The 18,553-nt window shown below is 36.4% G+C and overlaps 1 protein-coding gene across 3 annotated transcripts in view; it reads right to left on the bottom strand.

Moving 5' to 3' along the window:
• The window catches only part of LOC145978557 (RNA-binding protein 25), a 77,320-nt gene that overhangs the window by 7,483 nt on the left and 51,284 nt on the right, over positions 1 to 18,553 (bottom strand). For all 3 annotated transcript variants that reach the window (XM_083111247.1, XM_083111250.1, XM_083111248.1), the window contains 6 exons: positions 13,569 to 13,807; positions 9,031 to 9,196; positions 6,995 to 7,161; positions 5,101 to 5,251; positions 3,837 to 4,104; positions 1,421 to 1,561 (listed from right to left, as the gene is read on the bottom strand). In XM_083111247.1, the coding sequence (XP_082967373.1) occupies positions 1,421 to 1,561; positions 3,837 to 4,104; positions 5,101 to 5,251; positions 6,995 to 7,161; positions 9,031 to 9,196; positions 13,569 to 13,807 (1,132 nt within the window). The remainder of the gene's footprint in view (positions 1 to 1,420; positions 1,562 to 3,836; positions 4,105 to 5,100; positions 5,252 to 6,994; positions 7,162 to 9,030; positions 9,197 to 13,568; positions 13,808 to 18,553) is intronic.

Here is an 18,553-nt window from a genome sequence, read left to right as displayed (position 1 = left end):
CATTATAATTATGTGTGCTTTACATGTTTCTAAATCAGTAGAGGCACATATTTTTGGTAAATAAAAAATAAAAATTTCGGTACACAAACAGAGTAAATTTCGGGTTCAAAAGCAGTAAATAAAATACTGCTGAAAAAGCAGTATATAAAATTACATTTTGGTTTTAAAAAATGTGCATATAATACCAAATTTAAAAAAAAAACCACTTACTAAACAAAATAAACATATCCCTTCTAATAGCACATTTTATATCGTTACCAGAATATTAAGTTTGTTCCTATATAAAGGGGTCCATTTTTGTTTCTCAAATATTTACAGCACAATTAACCACTTTTTCGTGAATTGCATAATTCCATAATTCACAGGATAATTCTGACTTCAGAAAGTGTCACGTCTGTAAACAAACTCTATATTTCGTGTTTAACGTTTAAACAGCAAAGCCGGTTTTCGAAAGTAACCCCTCTCTCGCCACAGCCTTTGCGTGCGATTTTTAAATTTTTACACTTATTTTAGAAAAACGTTATATCTCTGAGACTATTTGCGCAATTTACTTTGGAGCACGCGACCGTGTACAATTCAGAAAGCCCAAGTGAGAAAAACGGGGTTGGAAAAATAACTTTTGCAACAAAGGGAAGTCTCTAGTCCTCATACAGGCTGAAATATGACACAATTTGTACAATCCTGCATTTTGGCAAAAATGGCTACTTTGCATATTAGAGAATAAATTAGTAAATTAGTATATCTCTGAGACTACTTGCACAATCTACTTTGGATAACTTTTACTTGAAAGCAAAAACATCGGAGCACGCGGCCGTGTACAATTCAGAAAGCCCAAGTGAGAAAAACAGGGTTGGGAGGGGCCCAGTCCCCAAATTTCAATGAAAAAAAATCTGGCATTCTTCTCCAGTTATTTTGGAAAAAGGACGCAAACTTTTGCATTGATTTCAAAGAGCAGATTTTTTGCAACAAAGTGAAACTTGTTTCAAGTCCCTAGTTTTCATACAGGCTGAAATATGACGCAATATGTACAATCCTGCATTTTGGCTAAAAATAGCTAATTTGCATATTAGAGAAAGGGGGAGGGGGGGTTTCTTCCACATGACATTTCAAAGTCTTACCTCAACATCTGTCAGCGTTTACAACCTCCATACAAGTATGAAGGTCCTAAAAGCACGTGAATGTTGTAATTGGCACCATGGGTCATATATGACCCATTGGCTTTAAAGGTTAACTCTATTTTGCATTTTTCAGTTCATTTCGTCACAAAACAGGGTAGCACACCTTTCAAAAACATGAAAAATTAAAATTACAATGTGTTATTTCACATTTTGTGTTTATGTCAAAAACAAAATATGCATGCCTCTATAAATCAGCTCAGAATAAGCTATTAACATCTTGCTTTAATCTGAAAAATACTTACCAATTGGTACAAGTTTTCGTTTCTTTCCTGAACCCAAATTACTGTCATCATCATCATCGGTATTGAATACTTCTTTAACGTCCAACTTCTTCTTCTTTGTTGTTGGAACTGATTGTGCTTGTGAATTCCAAGTCTTGGCCACTAGAATGAAAGTATTATTTTTAGAGGCAAATACCCTTATATTTGTGGAGACATTGATTTCAATATGGCCCTTACAATACAGAAGTAATTTTGACTACAATATACAGAGCTTCCCTTATTTTATTTTAGGGCTATCGGCTATTTACAACAAGATTTTAAATAATTATTCTTTTGTTTTGGCTATTACAACAGTGTTCGTCATCTATGATGAAATTACCTTTCTGAATTCACCCATAAATGAAATGTATTTATACCGCTGAAAATTTCAGTGTTTTACAAATAAATTGTCATTGTTTTTAGTCAAAACCCCAGATTTTGAAAGATAAACTTTGTTTTAAGTCCACTTTATGCTCATATAGGCTAAGCGGGAATGATCCTACAGACTACACAATGTAGCTCCACCAGGGGTTGAATCTCGGGACACCTTGATTTCAAGGCAGCAGCATTACCATTATGCTATTGGGGATGCTCAAGATTTTGAAAGAAATTATTAATAAGAGGGGATATCAAAAAGTAATTGAGCCAAACTGAAATGTATTCACAAAAACTGAAATATACATTTTGAAGGATGAACATTACTCTACTTTTCCACATAACAACAATTCACATTTATACATTTGCCCCACCGTGACACCAATTTTTCAATGCCCATGCAGTAGAAATCATCCGGCTGGATGCGTAACCAATGACGCATGGCTGTCACAACTTCTGTGTCGCAGCTGAAGTGTTTGCCGGCAAGGTGTTCATTCAGTGGGCTGAATGGGCCATGTGTGGACTGTATGCTGGATGCTTGAGAATTTCCCAATGCCAGGAATTGACTTTTTGCATCACTGATGCAGCCACACGGGGACGAGCATTGTCACGGAGACTGATGACCTCTTCCAGAGATTTTTGTTGGATGTTTACGGCGCAGAGCAGCTCGTAGACGATCCAGTGTGACACAATATGCAGCAGCAACAGTTGCTCCTTTTACCATAAAATCAGCAAGAATGACAACCTGGCTGTCCCAGAAAATGGTAAGCAAAAACCTTTCCTGAATTTTTTGGTTGCGGGTGAGTTTGTATGTTTCCATACCATACTCTGTCCCTTTCGTTCAAGAATGTGTTTCCAGTCCTATGGTACCGGAGCAAATGTTCAAGACTGTATCCCATACGGTCCTCCATATGCTGTGGTGTGAGCTGTCTGGGGACCTATCTCACCAACATTTTGAGAAACTCAAGTACTTTATGGATGATGGTGTATGCACTGCCATATGAAATGCACACTGCATGTGCTGTTGTTTGGATTGTTGACCACCGGTCCTCCTGAATCAATGCCTCCACAGCATCAACATTGCTCTGTGAGTGGATGTGTGAGGCCATCCAGAATGTGGTTCATCGAAGACATTTACACACCTTGCGTTGAACTTTGCACATCAGTTACAGACATTTGTGAATGTCCTGCACGTATCACCATACACTGCGCACAGCTCACAATAGAGATTTCAGGTGGTTTCCGTCTCTTTGACCACAGAAACCGAATCGCACTCCGCAGCTCAACTGTGTCGAACATCTCAAGTGTAGCTGCCATTTTGGAACAACTACCTCTCGGCGTGCACAAAGTGCACACACCTGCCATCTCTTGGAAAGGTGGTGAAATACATGTACTTCCAAATGTATATTTCAGTTTTTGTGAATACATTTCAGTTTGGCTGTAAAAAAAAAAATACTCAAATTACATTTTGATATCCCCTCGTAGGATCTTTGTGCCAAAAATTAGAAGCTCCTTCAGAATAGTACACTCCACTGTCTCCAGATTCAAACTCTATAATGCTGATTCCATTTGTATTACAATAGATTGTCACTAGGCCCAAGTTGTTAGTACATTATACTACACAGTCCCAGGATACTTGTTTGTAGTAGGGCTGAGCTAGTATTGGTATTGGAAAGTATTGGTTGGAATTTACTTGCAGACACCGGGCAATAATTTGCTGGAATTTTAATCTGTCAGGGTCTCCGCAAAAATGCAGCATGACACTTCGCAGTGTCTAATTATCCTAGAAATTATGTGAAACCCGAAATTTCTTTTAATTTTGCACAAGTTTTGTGTCAAAACTAAATTTTAGCACATTGATGTATATAATTAGACTAGAATGTTTATACACTATATTTTGAACAACATTTAATTATTACCATTTTCAAGCATCAGTATCAGTTCAGCCCTCCAAAAAAGTCCCATGAAATGTTGTGTGCCCCTTGGGATACACAACACAAAAAAGGGCAAAATTATACTGTACCTGGTGGTTTCTCTTCATTTGGAGATGAAGGAGGTTCCGAGAATGTAGAAATATGACTCATCTGACTCTCCTCTTCCTCCTGTCTTATAACGGGAGGCTCAACTGGGGAACTTATGTACGTTTCTTCAGGTGGAGAAGGTGGTTTGGATCTTATCTCCATTTCAGGGACGTGTCTCTCGTGATGCACTACTTCTCTATGCTTATTGTGATCCGTATCAACCTTAATAATATACGTTGGCTTGTATAGCTCTTCCCTTTGTTGCTTAACCTGAAAATACATGTAATTAAATCATTTAAGATTAAAATTTACAACTTACAGTAATTACATTAGGGAGAACATGTCTAACTGCAATTGGGTGGGTATTCCCACATCAAAGAATCAATACAGGAATGGGGAAAACTTATGACCATTTTACAGTTCACTCTAGCTTTAATCTTTATGCTGTTTCAAACCCAATTGTTTTCAGTCACATATGGCTTGAACGAAGATGGTATCGCAAGAAAAACCAATGGACTGATCTTGGCATGTTCTTTCAATGTATGTCACCCAGACAACAATGTTGATTAAGCAATTTAGAGAAAATGGGTACTATAAACATCACCACCTATCAAGTCATGTTGGATTTATGTTTCTTATCCTGATTTTTTTAGATGGGTGTTTCACACTTATGGACCAACCTGTATTTTATACTACACTGTAATTCCATTCAGTCACACATCTTTTCATTTTTAATATTTGCATATTGGAATAGGTTGATGACATGTTTGAAAAATAAAAAAATTGAGAAAAAAAAGTACTAATACATTTTTCAAGTGACAAATGAATGGCATTAACAGCTTCATTCACAACCTTTCATTGTGGAAACTTGGAAAAATAATTTCCTTTGTTTCTCACACATACTGTTCCTACATAAAATTCATGTCATCCATATAACATTCTCATGTAATTTACTATGAAGCTGAGTGTTATTGAAGGGACACACATCCATTGCAGGACTCCATCCTGGAGCCATCGACGACGAGACTGACAGTTCAGCACTCACTGTACTCAGCCACAGAAAAAATTGGAATTTTATCATTTCAATACTTGTACGGATGATTCCCTGCACTGTTATAATTTTTCTTATACGAAAAAGGAGGGAACCGTGTCTAGTGTACAGATATATCTCAAAATATGGTACATCATAAAATATGTTATAAAATGTAAGCAATAAAATACAAGCACAATTAGCACAACATTCAAAGCAATGCAAATTTGACTTACCTTTTCAAATTCTGCAGTGGGATCACTATGGCCTTCTGAGAAAATTTTTGCACGTAATTCTTCTAGCTCTTCCCGTTCTCTCTGCCTGTCCCTTCCATCCTGTTCTATTTCCTTCTCTCTCTCAGCTAGCCTTCTCTGCAGTTCACGGCCCCTGATGGCAAGAAAAAAATAACTAGTGCTGGCAAAAAAAACTTTATTCATTTAGGAATAAACTTGAAGCAAACAGAGTATAATCTGATCTGAATTTTATTACAAGTGAATAACTAACAACATATACGTGGTTGGTAAAAAAAAATTAATAAAGTGCTCTCCTGTGCTTGGCACCATGCCATGAAGGCGTATAGGGGGTGTGGGGGAACGCCCCACACTCTCTTGCTCCGGTCGTGAGTGGGGGTGATGTGATCAGCATCACGCCCCTGACTGCCTTTATCCCCTGGGGTTTCCGCCAGGTACCCATGTCATTCGATGCTGGGTGGGCACCGGAGCCGCTTCCAGGGATTTAAAAAAAACAAAAGACAGTATGACCTGGTATGAATTGATGATGCATTCTAAGAAGGCTATACACACATTAGTTTGCCAAGTAATCACCAAGGCGATTGAGACATTTATCAGCCTGCTGGACCAACTTGTTGATGCAGTCTTGGTAGAAATCATGTCCCTGCTCATTGAACCACTTCGTGGCAGCTGCCTGTATGTCATCGTCGGATGAGAACCACGTTTCAGACAAGTGCAATTGTGCTTTCAGCTGGGAAAAAAAGGAAAAAGTCACTGGGGCCAAGTCTGGGGTGTATGAGGGGTGGTTCCACACTTCCCACCTGAAATGTTGCAGCAACTGTTGAGTCTGCCGAGCCGTGTAGGATCTTGGATTGTCTAACACTCACCATACACTACATGAGTTGATGATGAATATCCGCTGCTGGAACATTCCTCACCCACAAGAAGCATATGACACTTTGCACTTCAACGGGAGACCAATTCTGCAAGCATCTCACCATTGCATTGGCTACTATGCCACTGACAGTAAACGTAAAGTTGTCGAAACTCGTCACACGTATATATGATGCCATCTGTTGCACATCTGGGTAAACCAATTACTTACCTCCTTTTTCGTGCATTCACAGAATGCTTGTCATAATTTTTTTTTCTGATCCATCCATGTACATTTCCTTGACTATTTTCATAAAAATCCTAACATTTCACACCATGTATTGTCAACTTGATCCACAAGAAACACGATGCCAAATCGTAAGACAACATTTTATTGTTCGTAAATTAATAGTACTTCCACAATATGTTTACACACATTTATTTTAAGTTATTTTATTTCCCAAAATAATGTTAGTTTCTTTCTGAATGCACTAAAAAAATATGCATTTAGTTTGTCTTTTACAAATTCTTACTGTCTTCATAATTTAGCAACAATGTTCATGTGTCATTTGAGACTAAAAATTTTGTGAACAAAAAAAAAAGTTTCACAAACACAAAGCATTGACTTTTGTTTAGCAACCATATTCATGCAAATTTAATATTAGGTGTGTTTTACACAATTGACTCTTACTGATGGCCAGTCTCGCACAGGTTATTGACAATGCATGGAATCCTAATATATCGCCATTACACATGGACAACTTACTTCATTGTGTTCGATCTTCATTTTTATCCCAATGATAATTTGCCACATGTATATTTGTCCAGCTTGACTATGTATATTACCTAGATATTAACAATGAAGGAACTATCAAGGTTGAAAATTATATGTAAAAAAATCTCTTGTAACTACAAATTTTTTTTATGCAATTATTCATTGCATGTGTTTAATCCTATGCCAAGGTGTTTGTGTATGTACAGAGAGACTGGGAACACACAAAAGACTGACACAAAGTTTCATACTCACTTATAAAATTTAGGATCATCTCGCTCATCATCGTAATCCTCCAAAAATTCCTTCAATTTTTTGGCTTCCCTAGCCTGTTCCTCTTGGCGAATTCTTTCTCTTTCTTTTTCTTTATCATACTCCTTTGCTTTGCGTCTTTCTCGTCCTTCCCAATTCCTCAGACGTTCCTTAGAAAAAAAAAACAACATGCAATATTCATTATGAACATGTATATGACTGTTTTCAGTGCAGTGTAAGTACAACCCATAATTTTAAAAAAAGAAGTAAGGTAAATGCACCAGTTTTCGTCACTTGTACACTGAATGAATATTAATAAGAAAAGTTTTGAATAGACTGGTGTTAAATTCATAGCAATTCACACTCATAATCTAGTAAGGAACTGGCAATATTGACCCCTGCCGTGGACCATGTGGCTGAGTGAAGAAGACGTCTTTCAAGTGACCAGGTCATGATGATCCGTGATTTTGCTATAGTGAGGCGTTAAGCAAGTAAGTATTCATTAAAAGCATGAGAGTGTTACGTATAAATATACGATCATTATTTATACATTAACTTCATCTGGAAAGTTGAAATACAGTGTCAGATTAAAATTTGGTTCATCATAATTCGAACACTGAAACAAATTAGTGCCATCATGTTACTCCCTGAGCATTGACATTTCAAAAAACAAAAAAAGAAATTTGATCTTTGCAACATGTTCATGAACAGATTTATTTTTATGCAATATCTACCTTAACATGACGAGAACTGGTGCCTTTACCTTATAGTTTCAAAAGTGCCCTGTTTCATAGCTACAATGTAGCCAATATTTCACAACTTTGTCTTATAGATTAGAAGTTTTAACCAACCTTTTCAACCAAGAAAGTCAGTTCACACGGGAGAAAACAACATTAATGCAATGATAAATTTTTGGAGACATTTTCTCCCCTTACTTTCGTTCAGACATAACAATTTTGTTACTGTCAGAAGTAACAGAAGCTAAGGCAGCTAATCCAAGTGTGCATAAATGTAAGTGATGCACAATGGAACCACAATTTTCTGTTCCTGGATTAGAAATTTTCCTGCATTGTAAGTCATTTAGCACCAACTGCCTTTCAAAAATGTCTTATTTAGTTTCCACTGTAATCTGAACTTTTGTTTGCAGATTGAAAAAATCTGCTTACTTTTAGTAGTTTCTTTCCATGAAGAGATGTGTAATCTGTAACCCCCAGTTTATTTTGGCATGTACCCGCCACCCTCACAGATTTATCCAGTTTGGAAAATGTAAAATAAATCTTATTATTTAATATAATCATTTGCCGAGATGTAGATCTCTCAACATCTGAAGCAGGATTGTCAGGTGTGATTGATTGATTTGATGTTTTAGGTCCACTTTATGCACAGTAAGGCTAACTGGGACTGGACCTATAGTTTAAAGAGGGATCCGAAAGACTGTTCCATTTGCCTCCACCAGGCATCAAACCCGGGACCCCTTGATTACAGGGTGACGACGCAACCACTGCACCATCAAGGAGGCCCAATTGTCAGGTTTCACTGCCTTAGTATTTCCCCATCTTATTTTATCTCCGGACATATATACAATTCCTTTCATGTGAAAAGAACTTGTCTTACAGTCTTGACTTACAAGTGCAGTCACTTGCATAACTTAGTTTTCATGACATAAATCTTCACAAATTAATATTTCCTGCAACTTCCAATACGGTTTCACTGTATTTCAAATTTACTTCCACAATCATCAAGTATTCCAAATGCACTTCTCATCCCCCTTCCCTGTACAACTTATAAAAACTCTTACACGAATGGAACAATGACTTGGAAGAAACAGCATACCTCACGGAAGCAAGTTCCTTTTGAAACCTTATTCTCTTAAAAACATTATTTTCAATCTGTAGAGACAATAGAAGACTTTTGAAATTAATACTTTAAAAAAAGGATAGACTCAAATGCAAATTAGCCATCTTCCATCAGATAAGCAGAAGTAGGCTACCGAGATAAATGCAACGCAAGTTTTAAGAGGATGTCATATAAATGTTTACCTGGTACGCTGCTTCTTTCTCCCTTGCTCTCCTTTCCATCTTCTTTCTTTCTTTGACCTCCTCCTCCTCTTCTCTTTCACGTAGTAACTCTCTCTCAGTCTTCTTAACAATTTCTTCTCTATCACGCTCCCTTTCCCGGTCTCTTTCTCTGTCTCGCTCGCGTGACCTGCAACATCATAAAATATAAACCTATTCACTGAAAATTACTAGCAGGCTTATATATTTTGCTATTTTTTAGATATGGGCCACAAAGTGGATCTTGTTACAAAATGACTATTTCCTGTGAAATTGAGAATATTTAAAAGCAAAACTGTGTTAGATTGATATAGTTTCAATGAAAAACTTACATATTCAAATTTATAAGTACTCTGAACTGTTTCGAGTCTTACAATTTTCTTGCATTGGTATCGGTGGGAATCAGTAATAGTCACCATTACCCACCTATACTGATGCCGATACTTGTATAATTCCAGTACAAAATAATAAACACTAGTTACAGAGTCATACTAACTCGTCACATCACTAGGCACGTATTTAGAAATATATAATTTGGGGAGCCAGTCCAAGCCAAGTGTCTCAGAAATATAATAATAAAAGTGTTTCTATTTAATACGTTAATATAATTATTTGTAATAATATGAAAATTAATTAATTAGTACTTAATTTCTCTGATCCGTATGGAGTATTGTTGTATGTAACCACAGACTAAGAAACGGAGGAAAGACAACGTTAATAATATTTTGTTTTTCTATCTTGAGTAAAAAAATATTATTACATAAATAGTAAAAAGATGCTATAAAATCAGAGATAACACAGCAAATATTCATCATGTAGCTTACGTGTAGTTAAGACTGCTAAAATTTGTGTAAAAACAACAGTCATGGCAAAGAAATTTATGTGAAAGAAGTAAAAAAAATGAATATTTATTGAATAACAAAAAAAAATTGATGGTACGTCCACTTGATTAAAAGTAAAGTTCCTGATAAGTATTTTATGTACATTATTGCAAGTAGTGTTGAACATATATATTTAGAGGGGCCTCCCCAATGGTGTCGCAGTCGCCTTGTAATCAATAGATTGAGGGTTCGATATTCAGTGGAGGCACATAGTGGTTCAGGTCCCACTTTACTGTCATTCAAAGCCGTATGTTCCCAATCTAATCTCGATGGAAATTATTGATTTATTTTACTTCACTTTTTGTGCCACTTTTGCTTAATTTGTGGATGAGTGATGAAATTGATGACTGGACCCTCCCAAACATGTATGCCCCGGTCGGAATTTGAACCCTGGAGTTGTAGCGTGATGTGCTAACCACTCCACCACAGGGTCCGGCTTTAGGCAGAAATAAATAGCCATCATTGGCCAATACCGGCAGTCACGCAAAAGACATAAGTGAAGAGGATATGTATACATTGTTGATTCCCGCTTGAGGATATGTATACATTGTTGATTCCCGCTTGATCGTAGATAAAACAAAGCTAATTTCACAGTGACCTTCATCCCTATTTTCCAAGAACTCTGCAACTACCTGACCCGGCATTAGTGTGGTGGTGGTGGTGGTGGTGTGGGTGGGGGGTTAGAAACATCCGCCTATGTTATGACCACGATCTTCAAGCAAGAATTGGCAATTAATGGTTTATTTTCCACAGCGTTAACTAAGCAGTTACATGCCTTCATGGTCACGTTTGGGTTCAACTTTCACTTACCCATGCCTTTGATCTTGTCATCTGCTTCCCAGGAGGATGGGGTTTTATCCAATGTTTCTAGGAAAAACTATGGAACTTCCTGTGCTGGTTTCCCAATCTGTCACAAGGAAGGGTGAACGAACTTTTAAAAAGGACAAATGTTGGGACGAGCTGTTGCCTTTGCCTGCTTTTCTAGCCAAAAGGACAAATGTTGGGACGAGCTGTTGCCTTTGCCCGCTCTTCTAGCCAATGAAAATCTTTGGGATCAGTAAAAGAAAATCAACCGATACCCACCGATGCCGCCGATACCGATACATCGATATTGGCTCAGCCATAGTCATCATCATCCTTTGCTGTTTCCTGTCTCTGGCTGGGTCCGCATAGAAGTCGAGCCTTTCCATTTTTTCCAGGTCTTCCACCACTCCTCTCTTTCCACCGACATCTTAGCCTCCCCCTTGGCCTTATTCCCACTCCTTGTGCATTGTAAGCTCAGTAATAGTACCGGTTCAAAATAGCATGCACTCAACAATAATTTTTACAAAGTCAAGTCCGATATTAGCAAATGTAGATGATGTAACAAGAGTTAATGCAAGTATTCAGAAGATGGGATTGAAAGTCAATATTCAGACAATGAAATAGAGTCGAAACTGTTTATAGTGACATCATTTGTAACAACGTATTGGGTATAACAGCGAAATCTAACAGTCCCATCTAAATCCTATATAAACACTGTATTTCAAAAATCTTAGTACAACATCGCTTATTATGACAATCGCATAAAACGACGTATTTTTATCACATTTTCGGTTAAATGTATCTGCTATAACATCCAATGTTGATTTTTTTTTTACGTTTTTGCAGATTGCCGACAACAATGAAACGCTTATTTTCAAACTCTTGTTTTCAGTAGATTGTAGATTTCAAATCAGTATGTCTGTTAAATAGTCAAGGCAAGCATCGCTGTCAAGATGTCGCCAAAGAAAAGGTAAGTGTTTAATATTGAAGAAAAGTCACACATAATATGGTGATTCGAAAATTGGGAAACAAAAATCAGCATCACGAAGGAATTGGGTGTATCACACTCAACGATTTCTACAATTTGGGAAGAACAGAGAGAAAATACAGTCTCTTTTCGAACAAAATTCTCTAAAAAAAAAAGCGGGCAAGATCACCTGTGCACAAAGACATTGAAGAAGCTTTACTTAAATGGTTTAAGCAGCAAAGAACAAGTAATGTGCCGATCAATGGACATATTCTGCAAGTGTAAGCCAATGAATTTGCACGTTGGTTGGGCAATCCGAACTTCAATTGTTCTTCCTTTTGGATACAACGTTTCCGAGCTCGCCATGATAATATCGCCGGACAAAATTGTGGTGAAGCTGCCGGTGTACCTGATGGCGTAACAGAGGAGAGGCTATCTAAGAAGTGGCCTGCTTTGTGTGAAGGTTACAACCCAGGTGATATATTCAAAGCAGATGAAACTGGCTTGTTTTACAATATGACAACACTCAAATTTAAAGCTGAACAGTGTTCAGGTGGGAAAATGTCTAAAACAAGAATCACAGTTATGGTTGCTGCAAATATGACAGGATCACGTAAAGAAAAACTTTCGGTGATTGGCAAATCAAGAAAACCAAGATGTTTTAAAAACATTCACTCCCTACCTGTAGTTTATGAAAACAATGCAAAGTCTTGGATGACAAAAGTGGTTACGTAACTGGGACTAGCTGCTGAAATCAAAGAAACAAAAAATTCTTCTCCTGGTTAATAACTGCCATGCTCATCCAGTAGTCGACAATCTGCAGTGCATAAAGCTTATGTTTTTACCTACAAACGTCAGCGAGTGAAGAAGAAATTGTAGCTGACATCCAAAGCCAACACATGATTGATGAAAATTAAAACAAACGAAAACAGTTTGTTGTGCCATCACTTAACGAAGCTCAGTGCAGTGACAACTTTACAAAAATTTCTTATTTTCAAAGAAGAGTTTAATACAAATGACAATAATGAGGCATTGAAACGAATGAATCTTCAAATGCAAAATGCGTACACACATCTTAAGTGCAAAAAGCAAACAAAGATAACTGATTACATGAAGTAGAACAGTATACTGTAGTAGTATGTGTTACTGTATTGGATTTTAAAGTGAAAGCAACTTGTTAAAAAAATAAACAACACTGTCTTAGCTGTTATTGTAGAAAACCAGAAAATTAAATTCCGATAATGTCATTTTTTCTAAAGTACAGAAGTGGAATAACAGTGTATTTGTTATTGATGTTTTGTGGTTACGTAATGTGTGTTGGATTTTTCTAATGTGTAAGGTACAGCACATAACATTTGTACAACATTGTAACACAAGAAAGTGTAAACCTTTGTAATTTACAGTATTGCATTTATTGTACAAGAGTACATACAGTAATTTATGTATAGAGTACTGTACTATATTCTTTTCATTTTTGTACTGTAATAATTTTTTGTAACACAGTAACTGGAACGAGAATGTTTCATTCATGACTATTATAACACATACAGCAAGTTTAAAACATAAAACTTAAGGATTTGAAATGTTTAGGAAAAAAAAAACACCCGGTTTGTGCGACTATCGGCTATAACGACCGTAAATTGGTGGTCACTTCAGTCGTTATAACCGGTTTCGACTGTATATGGTAATATCTAAAGACTTAAATGAAAAGATGAGAATCAGAGGATGGCCAGAGAAGGTTGTAAGTAATGTAAAAGAGGCCAAAGGCTTAGGGTTGTAGAGATAATGGTATGGTAAGTTTGAAGTATTTATGAACTACACCATTCTATTAATAAATTGCACTAAATTTTATGAACCAACAGACTCATTACCTTGAATGAGAGCGCCTCCTCTCCCTTTCTCTAGTTCTTGATCGGATTTTGTTAGAATATGCACTATCAGGAGAAATGCTACGAGAATGGCGAACTGAGGCCTCACGTGACCTAGATCTGGACCTCGTGGGAGATCGCGACTGTGACCTTTCCTTTCGTTTTGCATATTCCCTGTCTCTCTCCCTTCGCTCCCTGTCCTCTTTACGCCTTCTTTCAGCTTCTTTTTCCTCTTCCTGTTTCTGAAGTACACAAATAAAGGATATCTCAGACAAATTACCAACACAGGTAGCAAGCACTACTTTACATTTAAGGAGATGCTATCACCATAAAAGCGAAACATACACAATTAAAAATTAAGGTGTGAAACTTAGAATGTCAGTAATAAATGTCTGCATGTCGTGTCAAAATAATGGGAATCAGTCGTGAGTGCATGGGTTATATGAAATGTCTTCTGTTGTCCGTTTCACCAGGTACCCTATCATATTTAAAAGCTATTATTTGATAAAGAACACACATAACAAATGGTCTCATTTTCAAGCCTTTATATCACAAGGGTAAATAAACTAGCATTAACGTAAGTACAAGTGACAATTCATTCCTCCTGCCAGTTACAAAGACTTGAGTCTGGCCTACCTCTTGTTGCAGCATCCAAATCCCATGTTGCACTGAAAACAGATGTCATCATAACTTGAGCCTGATGTTCATCCAACGAAACTGAGTATACTTCACTGAAATGACTGTTGACAAAAACACCTACAGATGGTCAGAACTGACATCATGAACATACAACTAAGTAAGCTTTGTGACACTGCCTCACATCACATCAGATGGCATATGTGAGCATACAAACCAAACCTGGATTAATTGGATCATTTTGGTGATAAGTTGGGAAAAGAAAGACGTCTCATATTTTGTGTATACAGTTACAACCCCTTCTATTTCAATTACGAAGCCATTCAATGTGCCTAAATATAAAAATTGGTAAAACTCTTTGAGGGGGCAATGATTAACAAGATGCAACATAAAAATTCAAAGAATAGATAGGATATGTAATAGAAAAAAGGCCTGATAAACAAGTGGCCAAAAATGCCATCATGATAGAAAAGGAAAGTTTGCAGAGGTGACAAGGAAAGCAAAATACTACAGTTGCATGGAGACATAATCAACCAATGGTTAAAAATGGGGAGGGGAACAAGAGTAGGGAATTTAATATTGGTGGGAATAAGTCTCTTTACGGATTAGCCCTTCATCATCTCCGTAATTTGCTAATCTGAAATATTTACATGCTTGACATTCTTAATTCACTATCATTACTGCAGCTATTTAAAATATACAATATTAGGAATTTTTTCTAGTTGTTATATGTACTATCCATCCTGAAAATATCAAGACACCATCTTATTTACCTAACTCTGCTCAACTACCAGTATTCCCTACATAAAATGGAAGAATTGAAAGGTAAATGCACCTCAAACAGAAAGCTTTCTGTATCTTAATTCTTGCTATTCAACTTATAAAACAAGTTCTTCAAGACATAATATTTTAGTCAGACATTCATCAAACTTTGTTCGATTTCAGACTGACTCATGTTAATTTATCTTTTCTTTATGCAATGCAATTTTTGGAAAATAAATACTCATAAAATAAACTCTTCTGCTTAAGACAATCCATTTACATTTAAGAGAAACATTTTTCAAGTAAATCATAACAGATGTTCAGTAAACAAATACTTCTCTTAGATGAAAGAAACCTAGGGATTTTGTGGACTGACAGAAGGCATGCAATATTTGAACCAATCCTAAACAAAGTTCCTGCCATTTCAATAATGCATTTACATATATGTGTGGTGGAAAACTGAGTATTTAAAAAAAACTTCAAGTACAACCTGCTTGTCTAACTTGATGTAGTCAAAATTTTTAATGTCATGAATTTCTCACAAAATAAACAAATTTGATTGCTGCATAATTTCTAGTGTGGAAGTAAAGGAAAATGCTTTTCAGTGTGTGAAAAGAGTGGAACCTCATTGTACTTCTAGGAAATGAGAACCAACTTCCTGCAAACTGTTCAAAATGAGCAGTAACTACATAGTTTTTCATGAATTTATTGGAATTTTAAAAGTATCTGAAATCCTGGAGATATACAATAAACTGAGTAGCTAATTTACTGGAATTATACAAGTTATTAGAAGAATTATGCTGACTACCCCATTGTCACAATTCAAACTTATTCTTGACACAATGAATATGTGCAAAAGAAGGGGCACTGTTAATAAAACAACACACCAGCGAATTAAGCTTTCACTTATGAATATAGGGAGGCATCGGCAGATATTAAAACACTCAATGTTTAATAAAATGAAAGTCAGCACCTCATTTAAATAGTTTGTGCATTTTTTCTGCTTGTATGCAGAATTGTAATAATGAAAGATATAAAGATAAACATGGATGAACGAACTATGAACTTTGAATCACTACTGTCTGTGTCACCATAGAAAGCTGGAGTTATGAACAATACCAGATTCTTTCTTTCCAGAAAAAAAAGTACCGTATACATGTATGTGTGTGAATGCAACTCACAAAATGTAAATACAAATGATTTAACAAAAATCATTGTACCCAAGACCATAATATGCAAAAAGAGAAATAGGAAGGGCCACGTTATCTTTGCATTCTTGTGTCAAAGTATTTAAATTCTTCAATACCTACATGTTAAGAACTGAACTCGGGGTAATAACACCATTTTTTGTATATCAGCTAATAATATTGTATACTACAAAATATATAATCACTAAAAATCAGTATTAATTCTTCAAGCAACATGCATATAAGAGCTAGAAATAGTTATGTATTAAATTGGATTTCACGTCTTACAAATTAAAATTTTAAAAAAATGATAACAATTAACACAGATAACTACACACCAGAGTAAAAAAAATGAAGAAAGAAAAGGGCTAGAAGTGTACAATATTATGAATTAAGTATTTAATATGAATGATGTATTAGGCACTTTTCTTTGAAGTTTGAATGACAATGCCACATTAAGAAAAAAAAAACAACAATAATAGTATTTTAGCTGAAGTTGCTAAAGTTACATGATGTTGATTGGAATGAGTGGATGGAATATGGCCCTCCTATTCAAACCAGAAGATTAGTGACATGTTCTGCATTGTTCCCGATTTATACCACCACAGATTCTTGTCCATATAAATGTAAAAGATAATTGCAGTAACATTAACAGCTGCCATGAAGCCACATAGAGATGGAGTCTCACGTATTAATGATCTCGGTCATTTGCACAGGTGATGTGATCAGCACCATGCTCTGGGTGTCTTCAATGCCCAGGTACCCCATGTTATTAGAACCTGGGTCTTGCACATAGCACACTACCAACTACACTATCATGGCTACAGACTCTTTCTAGTGACGAAATTCTTTCTGTTGCAAAATAGTAAATTTGCTGACTCAACTTGTATGGGAAATTCCAGTGGGATGAGTTGCTCCAGGTTTGGTGATAAGTGAAATTTTGCACCCATAACATTATATGGGGGGGCCAACCCTTTACCATAACTAAAATATCCCTACCTGGGTTAAAAGCTGAGGCTGTAAAGGGGCAGACAGAACATAAAAAGGATAAAACACAGGACAACACACAATGCCATACAGAGGAGTATACTGGCCGTAGGTCCAGACACCAAAGCCTCGTTGGTCTGAAGGGAGTTACCAGGGTGTACCATGTGGAAGTGAGGTTGATATTTGGGTCCCTTACCAGAAGGTCACCCCTTGCATGCCCGAAATTTTGCATACATTTTCCTAACCATCAACCCCTCCACGTTGAGAAGTGTGTGTGTGCATTACTGCTTCTAAAAACTTTCCACAAAAATCTGAAATTCTGGTTACGTTTCCTCGATGCCTGCAAACTGAATATATTACTGCTACATTTTTCCTATGCTTAACACTACATCTTGAAGATGCATTTAATAAATGCTAAAGATATCACAAGACCACCTCAGCACATTCAAAATCACCATCATGTAACACACAAGCTTGTTTCAAACTTTTCTTCATTTTTAGCCAACAAAATGTAGAACAGAATAGGTCTCCTGTGGGCAAGATAAAATTGAGTACTTTGATAACGTCCCCACAATTGAAGTTTCACACTTCCCTTTGAAATACTTCATCATGGATTCTCCCCATCAACTATATTTCTCCCTACTAACGGCACTTGTGTAAGATAAATTCAAAACACAGTAAACACTTACTCAAAAGATACTGATCAAAGAAAAGTAACTTACAGTACTGCAGCCTGGCACAGGAAAACTGAGCCCATGATAACTGAACCTGAATTTGTATATTCTTCATTTACCACTGTAAATTTCAAATGTTCATTACTTTCTGAAGGCTTCCCCAGACGACTTCTACCTTCAATTCTTAACTAGCACAAAGACTTGAATTGACTACTTTAATAAATGCAGAAAAAAGGAAAACATTCTACTTTTCCAGTGCAAATCAGATTTTTAGTTCCCAGTTTTTACATTTTCTCGCATTATACATTGAATAATCAGGGTCCTATGGAAACTGCACATAAAATTTTCTTGTATTTTACACCATTAAGCTTTTTTTCTCACAATGGTCTCCAGAAATGGTGGGTAAAAAAATATATCAGTAACATGTACTCTTTTGTTAATTATATCATATATATCAACCAAACAGATTGTATGGAGAAAAAAAAATCCTCAACAAAAATAATAGCACGTAATTTTGAAAATAAGCTTGAATTCATAAGTTGTATACATCAATTCAAGTCTTTGTACTGCTTGACCAAGATGAGAAAGTGTATCTGAAAATGCAAAGAGCTTTCAGACTGAAGTGGTAAGCAACTTGTCATTTGAAAATGAACCTTTCACACCGAAACAATGTGACATGCTGGTTGCGCAAGTGCAAAGTTCCCCCCCCCCCCCTGACCGAAGAGGAAATTGTCTATTCTAG

Source organism: Lepisma saccharinum, chromosome 25 (genome assembly GCF_977018435.1).
Source record: "Lepisma saccharinum chromosome 25, izLepSacc3.1, whole genome shotgun sequence".
Classification (NCBI taxonomy): domain Eukaryota; kingdom Metazoa; phylum Arthropoda; class Insecta; order Zygentoma; family Lepismatidae; genus Lepisma; species Lepisma saccharinum.
Note: the sequence above shows the minus strand (reverse complement) of the source record. Positions and strands in the feature narration are given on the sequence as shown.